Source organism: Dama dama, chromosome 12 (genome assembly GCF_033118175.1).
Source record: "Dama dama isolate Ldn47 chromosome 12, ASM3311817v1, whole genome shotgun sequence".
NCBI classification, from domain to species: Eukaryota; Metazoa; Chordata; class Mammalia; order Artiodactyla; family Cervidae; genus Dama; species Dama dama.
This window is the reverse complement of record NC_083692.1, coordinates 21,494,395-21,513,564: the sequence shown is the minus strand read 5'-3', so window position 1 is coordinate 21,513,564 and position 19,170 is coordinate 21,494,395. Positions and strand designations below refer to the sequence as shown.

The following is a 19,170-nucleotide window of genomic DNA, read 5'->3' as shown; positions in this document are numbered from 1 at the left end:
AACTGACCTTTTCCAGTCCTGTGAGTTTTCCAGATTTGCTGGCATATTGAGTGCTGCACTTTAACAGCATCATCTTTCAGGATTTGAAATAGCTCAGCTGGAATTCCATCACCTCCACTAGCTTTGTTCATAGTGATGGTTCCTAAGGCCCACTTGACTTCACACTTCAGGATGTCTGGCTCTAGGTGAGTGCACACCATTCTGGTTATGTAGGTAGTTAAAATCTTTTTGTACAGTTCTTCTATGTATTCTTGCCAGCTCTTCTTAATCTCTTCTGCTTCTGTGAGGTCCATACCATTTCTGTCCTTTATTGTGCCCAACTTTGCATGAAATGTTCCCTTTGTATCTCTAATTTTCTTGAAGAGATCTCTAGTCTCCCCCATTCTATTGTTTTCCTGTATTTCTTTGCATTGTTCACTTAAAAAGGCTTTCTCACTTATCCCTGCTATTCTTTGGAACTCTGAATTCAGATGGGTTTATCTTTCCTTTTCTCTTTTGCCTTTTCACTTCTCTTCTTTACTCACTTATTTATAAGGCCTCCTCAGACAACCATTTTGCCTTTTTGCATTTCTTTTTCTTGGGGATGGTTTGATCACTGCCTCCTGGACAATGTTACAAACCTCGGTCCATAGTTCATTGGCACTCTATCAGATCTAATCCTTTGAATCTATTTCTCACTTCCACTGTATAATCATAAAGGTATTTGATTTAGGTAATACCCGAATGTTCTAGTGGTTTTCCCTATTTTCTTCAATTTAAGTCTGAATGTTGCAATAAGTAGTTCATCATAGTCAGTTCCCTGTTTTGTTTTTGCTGACTGTATAGAGCTTCTCCATCTTTGGATGCAAAGAATATAATCAATCAGATTTCAATATTGACCATATGGTGATGTCCATATGTAGAGTTGTCTCTTGTGTTGTTGCAAGAAGGTGTTTGCTGTGACCAGTACGTTCTCTTGGCAAAATTATTAGCCTTTGCCCGCCTTCATTTTTCAGCCCAAGGCCAAACTTACCTGTTACTCCAGGTATCTCTTGACTTTTAATTTGCATTCCAGTCCCCTATGATGAAAAGGACCTCCTTTTTCGGTGTCAGTTCTAGAAGGTCTTGTAGGTCTTCATAGAGCCATTCAACTTCAGCTTCTTCAGCTTTAGTGGTTGGGGCATAGACTTGGATTACTGTGATATTTAATGGTGTGCCTTGGAAATGAACTGAGATCATTCTATCATTTTTGAGATTGCACCCAAGAACTGCATTTCAGAGTCTTGTGTTGACTATGAGGGCTACTCCATTTCTTCTAAGGGATTCTTGCCCACAATAGTAGATATAATGGTCATCTGAATTAAATTTGCCCATTCCTTTCCATTTTAGTTCACTGATTCCTAAAATGTTGATGTTCAATCTTGCCATCTCCTGTTTTGACAATATTTCAACATAAATCAACATGCCTTAAAATAACTTTTGGATAACAGGACAAATCATGAGAGATATTAGAAAATATTTCAACTGCATGAAAATAAACTTACTACATGTCAAATCTATATATTTATTCAAATAAAATATGTAATATGCAATTACTATAGAATATTGCCTATTCTAGGATCTCACATAGATTTCAATAGTATGCATTCTTTTGAGAATTGCTTCTTTCACTCAATATATTTTCGGAGATTCATCCGTGCTACCTATTCATGAAGTCTTGATAGTATTGGTGTAAGAAAAGATATATAGATCAATGGGAGAGAATAGGGAGTCCAGAAAGAATTTTTCTTGCTTTGTTTTCATGATAGTTCATTATTAATGTGTAGAAAAGCAACAGATTTCTGTATATTAATCTTGTATCCTACAACTCTATTGGACAATCATGTTTTGCTGGAAACCTCAAAATTTTCTCCATATATTACGACATCATCTGCAAATAGTAATAGGTTACTCTTTCTTGGATAACATTTATTTCTTTTTCTCATCTGACTGCTATGGCAAGGACTTGCAATGATGTGTTAAATATAAATGGTTAGAGTGGGTATCACCGTCTTGTTCCTGATTTTAGAGAAAAAGTTTCAACATTGAGTATGACGTTAGCATGGGTCTGTCATAATGGCCTTTATTATGTTGAGATACATTCCTTTTATACCCACTTGGATGAAATTTTTTATCCTGAATGAGGTTGTCAAATTTTGTCAAATGCTTTTTCTGTGTCTATGGTGATGATTATGTGCTTTTTGTCCTTCCTTTTGTTAATGTGGTATATGACATTGATTTTTTTCAAATGTTGAATCATCCTCACATCTCTGGAAGAAATCCTACCTGATCATGGTATTTAATCCTTTCTACATATTGTTGAATTTTCTTTTTTTAACTTTATTTACACATTTTCAATTAAAATAGAATAGGCATAAACCCAAAAGAGGGGAAAAAAATCAGGATGATGTACCGCTGTCATTCTGTGAGCAGGGAGGAGGCAGGAAATGGAACAGATGAACAGAACAATGTTCTGAGACTGTCCCAGGGCAGCTAGGCTACACAACGTGTAAATGCCTCAATCAAGTCTTAGCCCACTTAATCTACACGTGAAAAAAGGAGTCAAGGTTCATCCTATTTAGTTCAAGAATTTTTACACTGAATATATAGTGCTTCATTTCTCAGAAAGTGATACTTTTATAACGAAGAAGTTCCCATTGCACAAGGACTGCTGCTGCTGCTGCGTCGCTTCAGTCGTGTCCGACTCTGTGCGACCCCATAGACGGCAGCCCACCAGGCTCCCCCATCCCTGGGATTCCCCAGGCAAGAACACTGGAGTGGGTTGCCATTTCCTTCTCCAATGTAGGAAAGGAAAAGTGAAAGTGAAATCGCTCAGTTGTGTCCGACTCTTAGCAACCCCATAGACTGCAGCCTAGCAGTCTCCTCTGTCCATGGGATTTTCCAGGCAAGAGTACTGGAGTGGGTCGCCAGCGTCTTCTCCGTTACAAGGACTAGAAAACCTCAAATGCAAGTAGATAGCTGTGGTAGCTCAGGATGTACCGTCAGACTGTCCAGCTTGTGTACATCTCATTTGAATGCAGAACTGCATCTGGTTTTAGAAAGGCAGCAATCACTACATCTTGGCTTTTATTCTAGATGCTTAACTTAGTTAAGGTGACAGTTCAAGTGCATTAAGTAGTTAAAATGTAATGACAATCGATACAATCTCTTACAGCTACACACATTGTCTATTAATGCTTACATGGAATGAAACCCGTATTACTTAATTGGTGCGTGACACACACAGAAATGAAGAAAACTAATTCTAAATGTACTACAGTGACACAGTAAAAATGCAAATACACCGCAGAACTAAAGTGATCCGATAGCACTGCTTGATACCCAGGGTGAAGGTGATGGGTCTAACACAGAGCTGAGCCTGTATCAGTCATCCCACTCACAAAGCTTGTGAAAAAATCAGTTTGGTTCAGTTCAATCGCTCAGTCGTGTCCGACTCTCTGCGACCCCATGGACTGCACCATGCTAGGCTTCCTTGGCCATCACCAACTCCTGGAGCTCACTCAAACTCATGTCCATCCAGTCGGTGATGCCATCCACCCATGTCATCCTCTGTCATCCCCTTCTCCTCGTGTCTTGATTCTTTCCCAGCATCACGGTCTTTTCCAGTCAGTCAGTTCTTCACATCAGGTGGCCAAAGTATTGGAGCTTCAGCATCAGTCCTTCCAATTAATATTCAGGACTGAATTCCTTTAGGGTTGACTGGTTTGATCTCCTTGCAGTCGAAGGAACTCACAAGAGTCTTCTCCAATACCACAGTTCAAAAGCATCAGTTTTTCAGTGCTCAGCTTTCTTTACAGTCCAAATCTCACATCCATACATGACCACTGGAAAAACCATAGCTTTGACTAGATGGACCTTTGTCAGCAAAATAATGTCTCTGCTTTTTAATATGCTGTCTAGGTTGGTCATAGCTTTTCTTCCAAGGAGCAAGCATCTTTTAATTTCATGGCTGCAATCACCATCTGCAGTTATTTTGGAGCCCAGTGATTTTGATCCTGCGATCAGGTTCCCAGGAAAGCATCAGGTTCCCAGGAAAGAAACTGGTCTGTGAAAGTCTTTTCAACTGTAAAACCAGGATAAGATTACAACTATCTTGATGTCTGAACAAGATACCTGATCGAACAGTAAGATTCCCAGCCCTACTGTAAGACATGAAGGTCCTCACACACCAAATGCTCACTGGCTCCTGGAAGGCTTCATGTGCATAATATAAAGGTGAGTTGCCGAAGGCTTACAGAACTTCTGGGAAGTTTCCACTGTGCCCTGAATACTAAACCTCAGGAATGGTGTGATCCATCAAGCTTTTCATTATGCTTGGAGGAATCAAGTTTTTCATTATGCTTGGCACCATCTGTTTAATAATGTGTCCAAAGATAAAAGCAGACATGATTATTACAGTAACTATATTTAACTATATTTCCAGCTGTGGAGAGTACATCTGCGATTTGAGAGTCCTTCAGTCCAATGATGTTCTGTCCATTGACAGAACATTGTCCATTGTTGTGTTCTGTGAGAAGACCATTTCTAGCTGCAGAACTATCTTTCACAATGGATGTGATTTTTCCATTTTTTAAAGACAAAGTCGACGAGTACTATCCTTATTCAAGGTAATTGTCTGTTGAAAGGGCCTGTCACGAATGGTCATGATGATCTTCTCCCCAAAAGCCTGTTTGAGCACCCTGAGTGCCTGATCTGAGCTCTGGCCTGCACAGTTCTCCTTGATCTGAAGCAGCTAGTTCCCAAACCACAGAGCAACAGGGAGGACCAAGACTAGGCCTGGACGAGCTGAACAAATGCACCATTGTCTATGGATTTCAGCCTGAGCCCGATTTTTTTTTCTGTCCTAATCCTTACACAAGATGACTTCCCAGATTCCTTACTTAATCTCTGCTCTGCAGATTCCCATGTCACCACCAGTGACTGGAAGTTCATGCCAACCAACTGCCCATGACGTGGTGCTCCAGGAACCATGGCTGTATTTGCACGTATTTCTTCTTCATTTAAACTCAGGCCCATTACTGAGAGAACTCTGGATATAATTTAGGACAGAGATTTCCATCTGGAGAGACGGGAGCAGAGGCTTCAGATAAAATCGCTGGGTTGGCAGGGTTCGCAGAAAAGGCAGCCTGAGCCTGAATCACCTTGTCTACCTTCAGGTCTTCAGGAGACGGGTACAGAGACATTTGTGCAGGATTCTGCGAGCCTGCTGAGACCTGCTCACTGCCGCTGCCGCTGCCGCTGCCAACCACTGGCTCAGACTTCTGAGACCCCCAGTTTGCTAGTATTTTCTTGAGGATTTTTGCATCTATATTCATCAGAGATTTTGGTCTGTAATATTCTTTTTCTGTAGTGCCTTTGGTTTTGGTGTCACAGTAATGGTGGCCTCATATAATAAATCTGGAACTCTTCAATCTTTAATTTTTTGGAATAGTTTGAGAAGGATAAGTGATAATTCTTTGTTTGGTAGAATTCCCCTGGGAAAGCTTCAAGTGTTGGACTTTTGTTTGCTGGGAGTTTTTGGATTACTAGTTCAATTTTACTACCAGTGATGAGTCTGTTCAGATTATCTTTTTCTTCCTGATTCTTGGAATAGTGTAGAAATTTAATATCTAGAAATTTATCCATGTCTTCTTAGGTTGTCAATTTGTTGGCATGTATCTGTTCATAATATTCTCTTATGATTGAGTTTCTGTGATACTGTCTTAATTTATCAACCTGCATTTTTAATTTTGCTTATTTGGGTCCTTTATCTTTTTTTCTTTTCATTAAAGGCTTATCAATTTTCTTTTTCTTTTCAAAAATCTAGCTCTTTGCGTCATTGTTCTTTTCTATTAGTGGTTTGTTTGTTTTGGTCTTTGTTTTATTTCCTCTCTGATCTCTATTATTTCCTTCCTTTTGCTGACACTGGGGCTTGTTTGTTCTCTTCTAATTCCTTCAGATGGTCAATTAGGATGGTTATTTGTGATTTTTCTTGTTTGTTTTGGTAGGCCTATATCACTACAAACATCCCTGATCAAATGGCTTTCACTGCATCCCATAGACTGTTGAAAGTTCTAGTTTTATTTTCATTTTTCTTGAGGTATTTTCTGAGTTTCTATTTAATTTCTTCATTGACGCATTGTGTTTTTAGTAGTGTGTTTATTTAGTTCTGATGTGTTTGTGTTTTCCCCATTTTTCTTTCTGTAATTAATTTCTAGTTTCATACCATTGTGCTGGGGGAAAGGCCTGATATAATTTCTATCCTCTTAAACTTGTTGAGGTTTGTTGTCTTGTATGTGATCTATCCTGAAGAATCTTCTATATGCAGTTGAAAAGAATACATTCTGCTGATTTAGGATGGAATTTCCTGTGCGTGTGTGTATATATATATATATACACACACATACACATATAAATATTAAGTGCAACTGGTCTAATGTGTCATTTAAGACCACTGTTTCCTTATTAATTTTCTGTATGGATGATCTGTTCCTTGATTTAAAGGGGGCGGTTAAAGTCCCTTACTATTAATGTACTATTGTCAATTTCTCCATTTATGTCTTTGAATGTTTGCTTTATATATTTGGGTGCTCACATTTAGTTGCACATATGATAACGAATGTTATATCCTCTTCTTGTATTGATTTATCATTATATAATGCTATTCTTTGTCTTTTATTATAGACTTTGTTTTAAAGTCAACTTTGTCTGATATGGATATTATTACCCCAGGTTTCTTTTCATCTCCATTTGCATGAAATATCTTTTTCCATCTCCTCACATTGAGTCTGTGTCTTTAGACCTGAAGTGTTTCTTTTGTAGGCAGCGTATAGATGGGTCTTTTTTTTTTAATCCAAGTAGCCAACCTATGTCCCTTTTTAAAGATTTACTTATTTGGAGCTGTGCTGAGTTTTTCACTGCTGTGCATGGGATTCCTCTAGTTTCAGTGAGCAGGAGCTACATTCGAGTTGCGGTGTGTGAACTTCTCATTGTGGTGGCTTCTCTTGTTGTGGAGCTTGGGCTTTAGGCATGTGGGCTTCAGTAGTTCTGGCGTATGGACTCAGTAGTTGTGGCTCATGGGCTCTAGAACACTGGCTTTGTAATTGTGGTGCACAGGATTAGTTGTTCCATGGCAAGTGGGATCTTCCTGAACCAGGGATTGAACCTGTGTCCCCTGCATTGGCAGGTAGCTTCTTAACTACTGGGCTACCAGGGAAGCCCAACCCTATGTCTTTTGATTGAAGCATTTAATCCATTGACATTTAAAGTGATTACTGATAGGTATGTACATGCCATTTTGTTCTTAATGGTTGTTTTTGTAGTTTTTCTTTGTTCTTTTTTTCTTGTCATTTGGTTTTCTTTAGTAATAAACTTGTGTTTCTTTCTCTTTAGTTTTACGTATCTATGGTGTATAGATTTGGGTTTTTTTTTTCCAATGAAGTACAGTTGATTTATAATGCTGTATTAGTTTGTATTATAAAGTGATTTGGATACACACACACACACATACACACACACAGGGAAGATCCCCTGGAGAAGGGCATGGCAACCCACTCCAGTATTCTTGCTTGGAAAATCCCACAGACAGAAGAGCCTGGCAGGTTACAGTCCATTGGGTCACTGTCAGGGGACATTTAACTTTAAGGAATCCAATATGTTGCATTTTTCTTCCTTTGTGTGCCATTTCTCAAGGATTCTCTGTACATTATCAGTTCCTATTCCAGGAAAGAGTTAAGCTGCACTCAGCTCTCAGAACTGAGATCATGAGAAACAGTATCTGCTTGGATTCCTTTCAGTAACTCCCTTCAGTGACTCTTTTCTCTGTCAGCGACCTTGTATGTATTAGACTATCCATATTGTGACTATTGATAAAATTTCATCCTGTATAATAGCTGAATAATCATCTTACTAAAGATATATAAGCCTGCATTTCTGCTAATAAGATACCTTTGCTCCATCAGAGCTTGGGTCCCCGTATCTTTCTCTCTCTCTCTCTCTCTCTCACCCTCCAGCTAATTCTCTGGAGCATAGAAACCTGCCGAGCTCATTCTCCTGCCCCGGCTTTCAAGACCCACCTTGAGAGGGCGCCCTGTGCCTTCGTGAGCAGTGCAAGCCCTGTTCTAGGGTTTTATTGGTTCTCTGCGTAAACCAGAGAATATTAGCTTCTTTCTTTCACTTTCTTATTGTCGACTCTGGACCACCAGGTACCGGTCCATTAAAGGACCGCAACAGGTCGCAAAGACTTGGACATAACTAAAGTGACTTAACAACAAAGGGGAAGTACAATGAGTAACCCATGAAGATGTGTACTACACTCCAAAAGAACTATTTGAGTTTTCTAATTTATAGAAGCAGACATCAAGCCAACATGTGTGAGAATGAACACTGAGTACGTAGGATAATGGTAGAGGGATCATAAAGTTGGACTGATCTGAATTTATTGATATGAGCTCACTAAGCTGAGATTCTGCATTTAATGTTGCAGGTTGGGGTGTCAAAAAAGGGCTCTAACCATTTGTTAGTTGGTTCTCTGAAACATGGACCAAAAGAAGGCCTACTGTGAGCCAACTGGAAATGCCCAACGTCTTTTGGTTTAACATAGAAGGGATTCAGAGACTTAGGGAGGCTGAAATGTTAGAGAGAAGTCATTTAAGACCTGCTCACCCACACTGGGAGGGTCCAGAGGACATACCTTTCACTTAATATTTTCAGAAATGAATTTGTGAGAGGAGCCCAACATCATGGAAGGGCTCAATGATGGCCCTTCTCTGGAGGACAGATCTTTGAGTGGAAACCACAGCCACTCAATTGGGAAACTTAATGCAATAGGAATATGTGGATCCTAGGCGACAGGGGCCAAGTGATGGCACTCAACCACAAAAGCCAAGGGAGGCATGGTTACCATGATGAACAGGAGAGCCAAAGTAGAATCAGAATAGTTAGGCTCATGCAAACCTATGGTCTTGGTGAGTTAATCATGATGTTCCTACAAGTGAAACAGGAATTCTCTCTTGAGTTAAATAAGCAGAAAAGTTCAAAGTCAAGTGAACAAAAGTCACTTGACTCAAATCAGGAAATGAGTCACAGCTACTCAATCAATTCCCAGACTTAAGCCAGTTTATAGACCCAAAACCCCTTGAATGAATGGGAGGTTAGGTCCCCTTGAGGAAGGACCCTGGTAGACTAATGAAAATGTATACAGTAAACTTTTCTCCCAGCCTTCCCCAGAGGGACCTGTGGCCTTTTCAAAGGGTAACTGGACATTGAGGGGAAGCAAATAATCATACTTCTGGAGACTACCAGACAGTGGCTCTGAACTGATACTGATTCCAAAAGACTCAAAGCATCACTGTGGCCCTCCAGTTAGAGCAGGTGGCTTACAGAGGTCAGGTAGTCAAGGGAGCTTTATCTCAGGCCCATCTCACAGTAGGTCCAGGGCCTCTCTGTACCCACCCTGTGCTTACTTCCCTAGTTGTAGAATGTGTAATTGGAACAGACATATTTAGCGGCTGGAATCCTCACATTGGTTCCCCACTTGTGCAGTGAGGGCTATTATGGGAGAAAAGCCCAAGGGGAAGCCACTCGTACTGTCTCTACCTAGGAAAATAATAAACCAAAAGTAACACCACATCCCTGGAAGAACTGCAGATACTGCTGCCACCATCAAGGACTTGAAGGACACAGTCCTTCACACCACATTCTCATTCAACTCTAGCTGACCTGTGCAGAAGACAGCTCGATCTTGGAGAATGATAGTGGATTACTTCATTGTAAGCTTAAAGAAGTGGTGACTCCAATTGCAGTTGCTGTACCAGATAGGATTTTGTTGCTTGAGCAAATTCACATGTCCCCTGGTACCTGGTATGTAGCTACTGAGGTGGCCAATGCCTTTTTCTCCACTGATGTCCATGAGGCCCACCAGAAGCAGTTTGCTTTCAACTGGCTAGGCCAGCAATACACATACACTGTTCTCCCTCAGAGACCTATCAACCACCCAGCCCTATGTCATAATTTAGTTTGCAGGGATCTTAATCAGCTTTCCCTTCCACAAAATATCATATTGGCCCATTATGTTGATGATACTATGTTGATTACATCTAGTGAGTTAGTTATAGTAACTACCCTAGGCTCATTGGCAAGACATTTGTATACCAGAGGGAGGGAAATAAATCTGACCAACATTCATTCCTACCTCAGTGAAATTTTTAGGGAACCTGTGGTGTGGATCATGTCAAGATATCACTTCTAAGATAAAAAGTAAGTGGTATCTGGCTCTCATACAACCAAGAAAGAAGCTCAATCCTCAATGGGACTCTTTGGATTTAGGAGGCAACATATTCCTCATTTGGTGTGCTACTCCAAACCATTTACCAAGTGACCTGAAAAGGTGCTACTTTTGAGGAAGCTCAGAAGAAAAGGTTCTTCCCCAGGTCCAGCCTGCTGTGCAAACTGCTTGGCCACTTGGGTCATATGATCCAGCATGTGGAGTGGTGCTTCAAAGTCTCTACAGCAAATAGGGACACCATTTGGAGACGCTGTCAGGCTCCTATAGGTGAATCGCACTGTGGTCCTTTAAGATTTTGGAGCAAGGCTATGCCATCACCTTTGGAGAACTACTCTCTTTTTGAGAAACAGCTCTTGGTATATTATAGGGCCATAGTAGATATGAATGCTTGATGATGGGCTTACCAAGTTGCCCATCATGAATTGGGTATTATCTGAGCCAGCACACCATAAAGTGGGCCTGCATAGTAAAATTTCATCATCCAATAGAAGTGATATATACAAGTCAGGCCTGAGCAGAGGAGCCTCATGGGGAGTCCCCTGTAATCAGATGACAGGGGAATAGAAGATCCAGGCCTGGTTTACAGATGGTTCTGCATGCTATGCATGGACCACCTGTGTGTGAAGAGCTGCAACACTATGGCCCTTTGCTGGGACATTCCTGAAGCACAGTGAAGAAGGAAAATTCTCCCAGTGCACAGAACTTTGGGGAGTGCACTTCATTGTGCACATTGCTTGCAAGGAGAAATGGCCAGATCTGTGATTACATACCAGTTCATGGGCTGTGGCCAATGGTTTAGGGACATGTGAGGAACATGATGTGAAAACTGGTGACAAAGAAATATGGGAAACAGGAATGTGGACGGGCTTCTCTGGTCAAAAAACATGAAGGTATTTGTGTCACACATGAATGCTCACCAAAGGGTTACCTCAGCAGAGGATTCTAATAACCAAGTGGATAGGATGACTCATTCTGTGGATACCAGTCAGCCTGTTTCCCTAGCTACCTATCATCACCCAATGGGCTCATTAACAAAGTAGCCCTGGTGGCAGGGCAGAGTTGACAGTTATACGTGGGCTCAGCAACACTGACCTCCACTCACCAAGAATGACCAGGCTATAGCCACCACTAACTGCCCCGTCTGCAGTGGCAGAGACCAACACTGAGCCTCCAATATGGCAGTATTTCCTGGGGTGATCAGACAGCTTCCTAGTGTGTGCATCAGAAGGTGGTTGATTATACTGGGCTGCTTTCAATATACAAGGTGAAGCGTTTTATTCCTACAGGAGTAGACACCTGGATGTAATCTGCCCCCCACACCCCACCCCACCCCACACCCAGTACTTCTGTGAAAGATACTATCCATGGACTTAAAGAATGCCTTATCCATCAGCATGGTATTCCACACAGCATTACTTCTGATCAAGAAATGTACTTCATAGAAAAAGAAATGTGGCAGTGGGTCCATGCTTATACAATTCACTGGTCTTACCATGTTCCCCACCATCCTGAAGCAGCTGTCTTGACAGAACAGCCATTTGAAGACTCCGTTATAGTGCTAGCTAGGTGGCCATACCTTGCAGGATTGAAGCAAGGGTCTTCAGAAGGCTGCTTATGCCTTGGATCAATGTCGAATATATGGTGCTATTTCTCCATACCCAGGATTCAAGGGTCCAGGAATCAATGTGGGAATGGAATTGACCACACTCAGTATTAACCTTAGTGACCTACTAGCAAAATTTTTGCTTCCTATTATGATTTTACACTTTGCTAGCCTAGAAGTCTTAGTCCTAGAGGGGGAAGTGCTTCCACCAGGAGACACAACAGTGATTTTATTAACAGAAAGTTAAGACTGCCACCTAGACAATTTGGTTTCCCATGCCTCTGAATCAATGAGTGGAACTATGGTCATGACTGGGGTGACGAGGGGAAATTGGACTACTATTCCACAGCAAAGGTAAAGAAAAGAAGGTCTGGAACACAGGAAATATCTTAGGGTATCTCTCAGTATTACCATGCCCTGTGATTAAGGTCAATGGCAGATTGGATTGGCCCAGACCCTCCAGGAATAAAGGTTTGGATCACCCCCATCAGATAAAGAACTATGATTAGATAAAGTACTTGCTGAAGACAAAGGAACAAAATGGGTACTAAAAGAAGATGGTCATAAATACCAGCTACAACCATATGAGCAGTTATAGAAACAAGGACTGGAATATGTCATGAGTATGTCATCCTTATTTTGGTATATTTTTATAATCATATTTCTTGTCTTTTCTTGTTATTTCCTCTTATTCTACCATGTAGCATAAGGCATATTGAATTTATATCATAATATCTCATGATTAATTTCTCATTATAGTGTTCAAGTTACCAGATTTCGAGAAGAATAAATACCACCCAAGGACTTTACTTCCTCTTCTGAGGAAAGGGTAAATATAGAAATCTCCATAGCCTCTTGGTTCTGACTCCCTGGGGAACTCTAACACAGGAACCATCCCAGGATGGACTGTACACAAAAACCAGAGACCTTTACAAGGGTCTGGGAACCAGGGGCTGGAAGCAGCAGCGGCACCACTTACCATCACTCCCTATGACTCACTGGTGTTTTCTACTTCCTGTCCCCTGCAACCCTGCGCTCCGCAGAGTCACCAAATGGGTCATATTTTTGCCTTGGGACAAAGCTAAAGTCCCAATGGAAATAAAAGCTGCCACCTGGGCATTCGGGGATTCTTGCATCCCTGTCATAGCAAGAAGAGGTCAGTCTTGATGGGCATAGCTGAGCCTAATCATAGGAGGTAGGACAGGGGTGTAGAACCCAGGTGGTCTCAGGTGTCTCTTCTTATCCTCTAGCTCTATTGTGACTGTGACTGGATAGATTCAGCAATCCCAGCCTGAGAAAGGCAACGTGATCAGACATTTGGGGACTTTAAAGATAAGGACCTGGGTAATGACACAGGGTGAATATTCAACCCAAACCATCAGAACGCTATCTAGAGATGTGGGAAACTAGAATGCACAGTGGAGAGAGGCAGTAAATATCAACCTCAGCTCCAAAACCAAACACAGTAGTAGGGTCCATGTTTCATCCCACTAACTTCCCTCTTCCGTGGTTCCCCACAGGCAGAGGTGCCTGCCAGAAGCCCAGAGAAGCTGTTTTAAAACATAGAAAGAAAAGCTGATCAGAGCAATGGAAAGGTCAGACTGTGGAATTTCCAAATGAGCCACCTTCATCGTCCTTCCAGGAAGGTCTTGCTGACCAGCTGCCGGAATTATCAGCATAGAGCCTCCAGATATTAACTCTTTGGGGTCAGCCTGAGTTGCTGAGGTGCATGGCCAAGCTCTTACCCTTCTTGGGGCACCCACATCCAGAGAATGGGCAAGGGGAAAGTATGAAGACCAGGCCATTTTAGCCCAATTCAAGACTAGTCTGTCAGGTAATATTCACTCCAGAGCTTGCTGCCAGGTTGGCCAAGGCTAAAATGGTAGTATTATTTCCATCTGTACAGCTAACTTCCTCTGCCCTTTCTCTCTAAACTCTAATTCCGTGTCTGCTGCTGGAGAATTCAAACTACACCATGAAGTAGCTCCTGAAAGCACCTTGCAGCCACAGGGCCAAGGCAGCAAAAGAAAGAAGCTGGCTCCTTCGAGCGCTGGTGGTTTCAGGAGGTCCTCTGAGAGCAGGGCCCCGGACATCTACGGAAGGCAAGTGACCAGCTGCTGCTGGTGCTCCAGCAATGCAGAGGAGAACCACACTGCTAACCCCAGAGCTACCACTGTGATCTCTCAAAGCGTCAGTGGTCAGCTGCTGCTTGTACTTCTAATGAAGAATGAGGGTGGTTCTAACAGTCAACGAAACTGGAATCCAAAACCACGCTTGGCTACCAACATGACAGACTAACTATTGGCACACTAGAAGGTAAACTTCCTTCTGTCTTCATCCATCATTCCAGGCTACTTTTACTGGCCCCCCTTTGGCGCAGCTCCCCAGAAAAGAGCTGGAAAAACCGGAATAGGGTATATAGCAGCACATCTTGGACATGACACATTAAGAGTACAAAGGTGGGAGGATATTTACAACTGGTAGACATTAGCATACAAATGCGACTTTGCCGTGCCTTTGCTCAGGAAACATAAAGAGATGACTTCCAGAGGGAAAAAATGAACTTTTAATATTGATTAACACACTGAAGAGTAAGTTAAGAATACGATAGGAATCCTTCAGTGAAATATTAATGCCTATGACCCTGCCATGAGAGATCCTTAAATTTTTCTTAAAGCAGTCAGACGTGCCTAATGCTCCTCTACTATTTGAAAGAAAAACTAGGGATTTCTTTATTTTTTGTGAATGAAGCAGGAGCCTTAGTCACTTTCTTCCTCCACCTCCTCTTCTTCCATTCCTTCTTCTGTCATCATTTCTGGCTCCTTTTTCCTTATACTCTTCTTACATAGCACAAGGAAGAAACATACAAATAAACAAATCAAAGGAATAAGCCACAGTTGAGTTTTCTCTATTTTTGTCTGTTCTGCCCCTTCTGCCTGTTCTGGCTCATCTGCCTCATCTTCCTCATCATCTTGGGAATTATCAGGTGGGCCGCTACTATTACTACCTCCATTGCCTTCATCCTTGCAGTAAGGAGGTGCCCATCCAGGGTTGCAGTGGCACTGTTGCTTATTATTGCAGATCCCCTTCATGTGGCAGGTCTCAGGATGACAGGTTTGTGACAAAGGAACCATATTGACACACCTGCTATCAATACATATCTTTTTTTGACCACACATTGTGCCATCTTTCACCTGACCGATATCAGGTATGGACATTCCTATGTGATAATCGGTGCCCCAGCAAGTGGTGTCATTGACGTAAAACTGATACACTGTGGAATGTTCAATCAGATTAGGAATTACTCGCACATTTTCACACTGAACTCTCCCACACAGGATATCAGAGACTGCACATTTTATGTACTCTATGTCGCTGATACCACAGTGACCAAATCGATTTCCTTGGGTGTTGATTTCTTCGTAGCAACTCAGAGATGCACTCCTTGCATCTTTGCCAAAAATCTCCCTGCACTGTTCATCATGGTTAACACAGTTCTTTTTATAGCAGTAGGCACTGTCACTACAGGGAAGCCCATCCTGCACATATACATCTTCTGGGCACTGATGCGATGTCCCATTGCACCACTCTGGAAGGTCACATTGATTGATCTGTTTTCTGCACAAAGTCCCTGCTGACCTGACCTTGCATTTTTTGCAGCAAGACCCAAAAGCACAAGCAGCTCCAGGCTTCAGAGTGCAATCTGGCAGACAGCAGCGATCACGTGCACACTGGCCTATGGTTCCACAGTCACACTCTTCTCCTTCTTCGACCACTAGGTTCCCACAAGACTTTATCCTAACAATATTTGCTGGATTTGGAGGAGAGTAAAGACAAACCCCATTCCTCATCACATTGTTCCAAAACTCGGCATAACTACAGTTGCTGAATTTATTCGTTACCATTTTGGCAGGATACATTATGCAAAACTGAAGTTCACACACACAAGATTGATTATCATGCAGCATACCTAAATTATGACCAAGTTCATGGGTAACAATAACTGCAAAATCATACAGACTATCATCTTCAAAAGCAGCAACTCCACAATTAAGAGGATACTGGCATACTCCAGCAACATAGGCAAGTCCAAGCTGCCTGCCAAATGATTTCTTTACCAAAAGATGGGCTGCATCATGTGGCAGTCGGTTATCAAGGTTAAAAAACTTCCAAAAAGCAAAATCCTCCAACATTGTATCCATGTTATCAGTGGCAATTAGGTTTCCTTCAGTCCAGATTTCAAGCCCAGTTAAAATTACATGAACATCCAAAGGGTGATACAGGCTATTTATTACGTTGACAACATTAGCTATCTCATTTTGTATTACTGATACATTGCTTCCCGAGTGAATGAATCGAAGATTGTCCACAACCACTACCAGCTCAAGAAACCGCAAGTGGGTCCACCAGCCTGTGTAAGAACTTTGCATCAGAGTGAAATTACGCAACTCCTGCAGCTCCAACTGGCGTGCTATCTCCTCTTCCGTTAACCCACATCTCATCCGTGGGAACTGAGCATCATCGATGTCTATTCTATACACCCGGTGTTCAAATGTGGCAGAAAACCTAACTGGTTCAATTTCATAAGCAAGATCATTTATCTGTAGTATTCCTCGAAAACCTCCAGAACAGGTACTGAGGGCAACCAGGGACTTGGGAACACCCTCCACATAGCCGTGATAGTAGCAGTCATCAGGAACAAAAGGCTGATCCTGCTGGAGGGAACGCTGGTCTGTGTAGGTGAACACTGGGAGGGGTCTGGAAACTAAGAACTTCTTGACCTTCATGTGGGCAATGTGTCTTTGGCCCCCAAATCGCAGGCTATAGGAGAGCCAGCCTGGAACCTTTGCATTTCTGCCCCAGCCAGTCACCTTCAAGGGGATCACCAACTCTGGGGAAGAGAAGTGCTGGGAGGGCCTGGCCTGAGAGTGACCAGAAATGAACAGACACACCCCAGACCAGAGCAGCAGAGGAGTGACCCTGAAGTGTACCAGGGCCTCAGCCACTGTCATTATGGAGCCACCTGCTCAGGGCAGAAGAGGGCGGGGCATCAGGCACTGCTGGTCTGGCTCCTCCCTCTGAGCTGTTGAGGGTGCAGGGATGACCTTTATGGATCTGTGTCCTGGAAGAACTGGACCATCAAAGCTGCAACGCTGAAGTGAAAATAGAAAGAAGATCTAGGATAGGGTGGTTGGGGCAGAGAGGGTAGGGGAGACAGGGAAAGAGAGGGAGAGAAAGTGATTTCAACTGGGACAAGGCTTGAATCAATAAAATTCCAGAGATTGTCTCATATCTATGTAAAGGCAAGGTATAAGGGAAGAGCAGGTTTACAGGGAAAGAAATGAAGGAAATTCATCATAGATGGATAATTGTTGGATCCTGTTTTAATATAAGGACTCATTAATATACTATTCTCTAAGCATGTACACTGGCATGACATTTTTCATGTTAAAAAGATTGACATCTGACTCCCAATTACTCCTCCACCCAAAAGTCTACTGGTACTCTGCTACCTTCAGTAAGCATGTGGACAGCCCATCCAAAACTCACCATTTTTTGGTTTCTTTATTCAGACAGTTTGCTCCATCTCCCCCTTCTTTTCTACAGACACCTTATCTAGCTCCCATTCTGCTTGAGGTTAGAAGTCAAAGTAAGTTTCACTTAAGGGACTCATGAGTTTTGGGAGTGCCCCCTCAATCCAGACAAACAAGTATTTTATAACACACGCTCGTCTGCAGAAAACCCCTGGACATTCCAAGGAAGGCAGCTATATTGACAGAGTAATAGGAATGAGGCTGTTATTTGGGGACAAGTCAACAACCCAGTTGCCTCTAATCACAGCATGGAAGCAGCAGCCTTCTCTGCACCTAGCCCTGTTGCATCATGTTCTCAATCATAAGAGACTCACTTTGGCTGTGTATAGATATATTCCATTCTATATTTTACATGAATGGCGAGTTAGCTGAATTCTCTTGAGAATGTTAGACTGAAGAATTTAAATCTAGAGTCAGTTCACTAAAATATTCAGAGATCACAATTTGAATGGACTTACTTCATACCTGTTGAAAACACAAATTTTAACTCAAGTAAAAGCTAATTTTGTTCATTTTCTGACATTCAGTTAAATGTATCAATAATTTGCTTAACATTTGAAAACAAAAGATTAAAAAAAATTGGAGACACGTCAGAACATACACTGGTGGCCTGAATATTCTAAACACAGACACAAATGGGGTCAATCGTAGACAGCATAAGACTACTCTTGGCATTACGATGTCAAGAACACCTGGATACTCCTAGATACTTTACCAGAACTAATGGATAGCTACTGGAAGCCAAGAATACTAGATGAAACTTCTAGGGGGATAGCATCTCTGATATAGGTCAAATCCTAATGACCAGATTTCCTTTCCATGTCTCCCTTCATGATATCCTTGGTATCTGCTACAGATTTGGGAATACTAAGATGGAAATGTGTGAGGTGAAAGGGGACTATTAAAAACAAAGCATTATAAAGAGGAAAATAACTTATATTAAGTTATTTCATCAGAAATAGGATGTAGTAACAAGAGAAAATTTCATTGCCAAGGATCTTTAAGTCATGCCAGTCTTTGTCACTATTGTACCATTAATTACGTTGAACTGGGTCACTCCAAAGCCCTTCCTCTCTAACATTACCTGCACTTAAAGTAGTGTCAGAATCTTCCTCAGCATCAGTAATTAACTCTTTCTTCTATTCCCAGCAGCTACTTCAAACTCCTCAAGACCTCTATCTTGCCTCGTCTCCACTCACTTTTGCTGCTAAGTCACTTCAGTCGTGTCCGACTCTGTGCAACTCCATAGACGGCAGCCCACCAGGCTCTGCTGTCCCTGGGATTCTCCAGGCAAGAACACTGGAGTGGGTGCCACTGCCTTCTCCACTTACACTTACTTACTTCATTCAAAAGTGTTTGGTAGAGTTGGTTAAAAAACTTAATAAAAACAAATTGATAGATTCTGCTACCAATCTGCTATATTTTTACTCTGATGAAGACTCATCCTTTGCTGTTGCATATAAAATACCTTAAACATCACACTGTATGTTTTGGGAGAAAAATTAGCAAAGTTACACTCTGTATTCAGTTTCTCCTTGCTCACAATGAGGTTTAATAGCCAAACAAGTGAATATTACTTCTCTCCTAAAGATTTTAAATCTTCCCGGCTAGTTCTTAAAAACTTATATTTGAGACTTGAGGGAAGGAAAAAAAAGGATTATTAAAGTCCT

The 19,170-nt window shown here is 41.8% G+C and overlaps 1 protein-coding gene and 1 pseudogene across 1 annotated transcript; both read right to left on the bottom strand.

The window, feature by feature from the left end:
- Positions 1–4,309: 4,309 nt before the first annotated feature.
- On the bottom strand, positions 4,310–5,227 carry LOC133067168 (syntenin-1-like; annotated as a pseudogene).
- A 9,438-nt stretch (positions 5,228–14,665) lies between these two features.
- Positions 14,666–17,046, bottom strand: ADAM20 (ADAM metallopeptidase domain 20). The gene is given in 3 exon segments (XM_061158225.1): positions 14,666–16,913; positions 16,915–17,016; positions 17,018–17,046. Coding segments are annotated over 3 exon segments (2,379 nt in total).
- Positions 17,047–19,170: the final 2,124 nt, after the last annotated feature.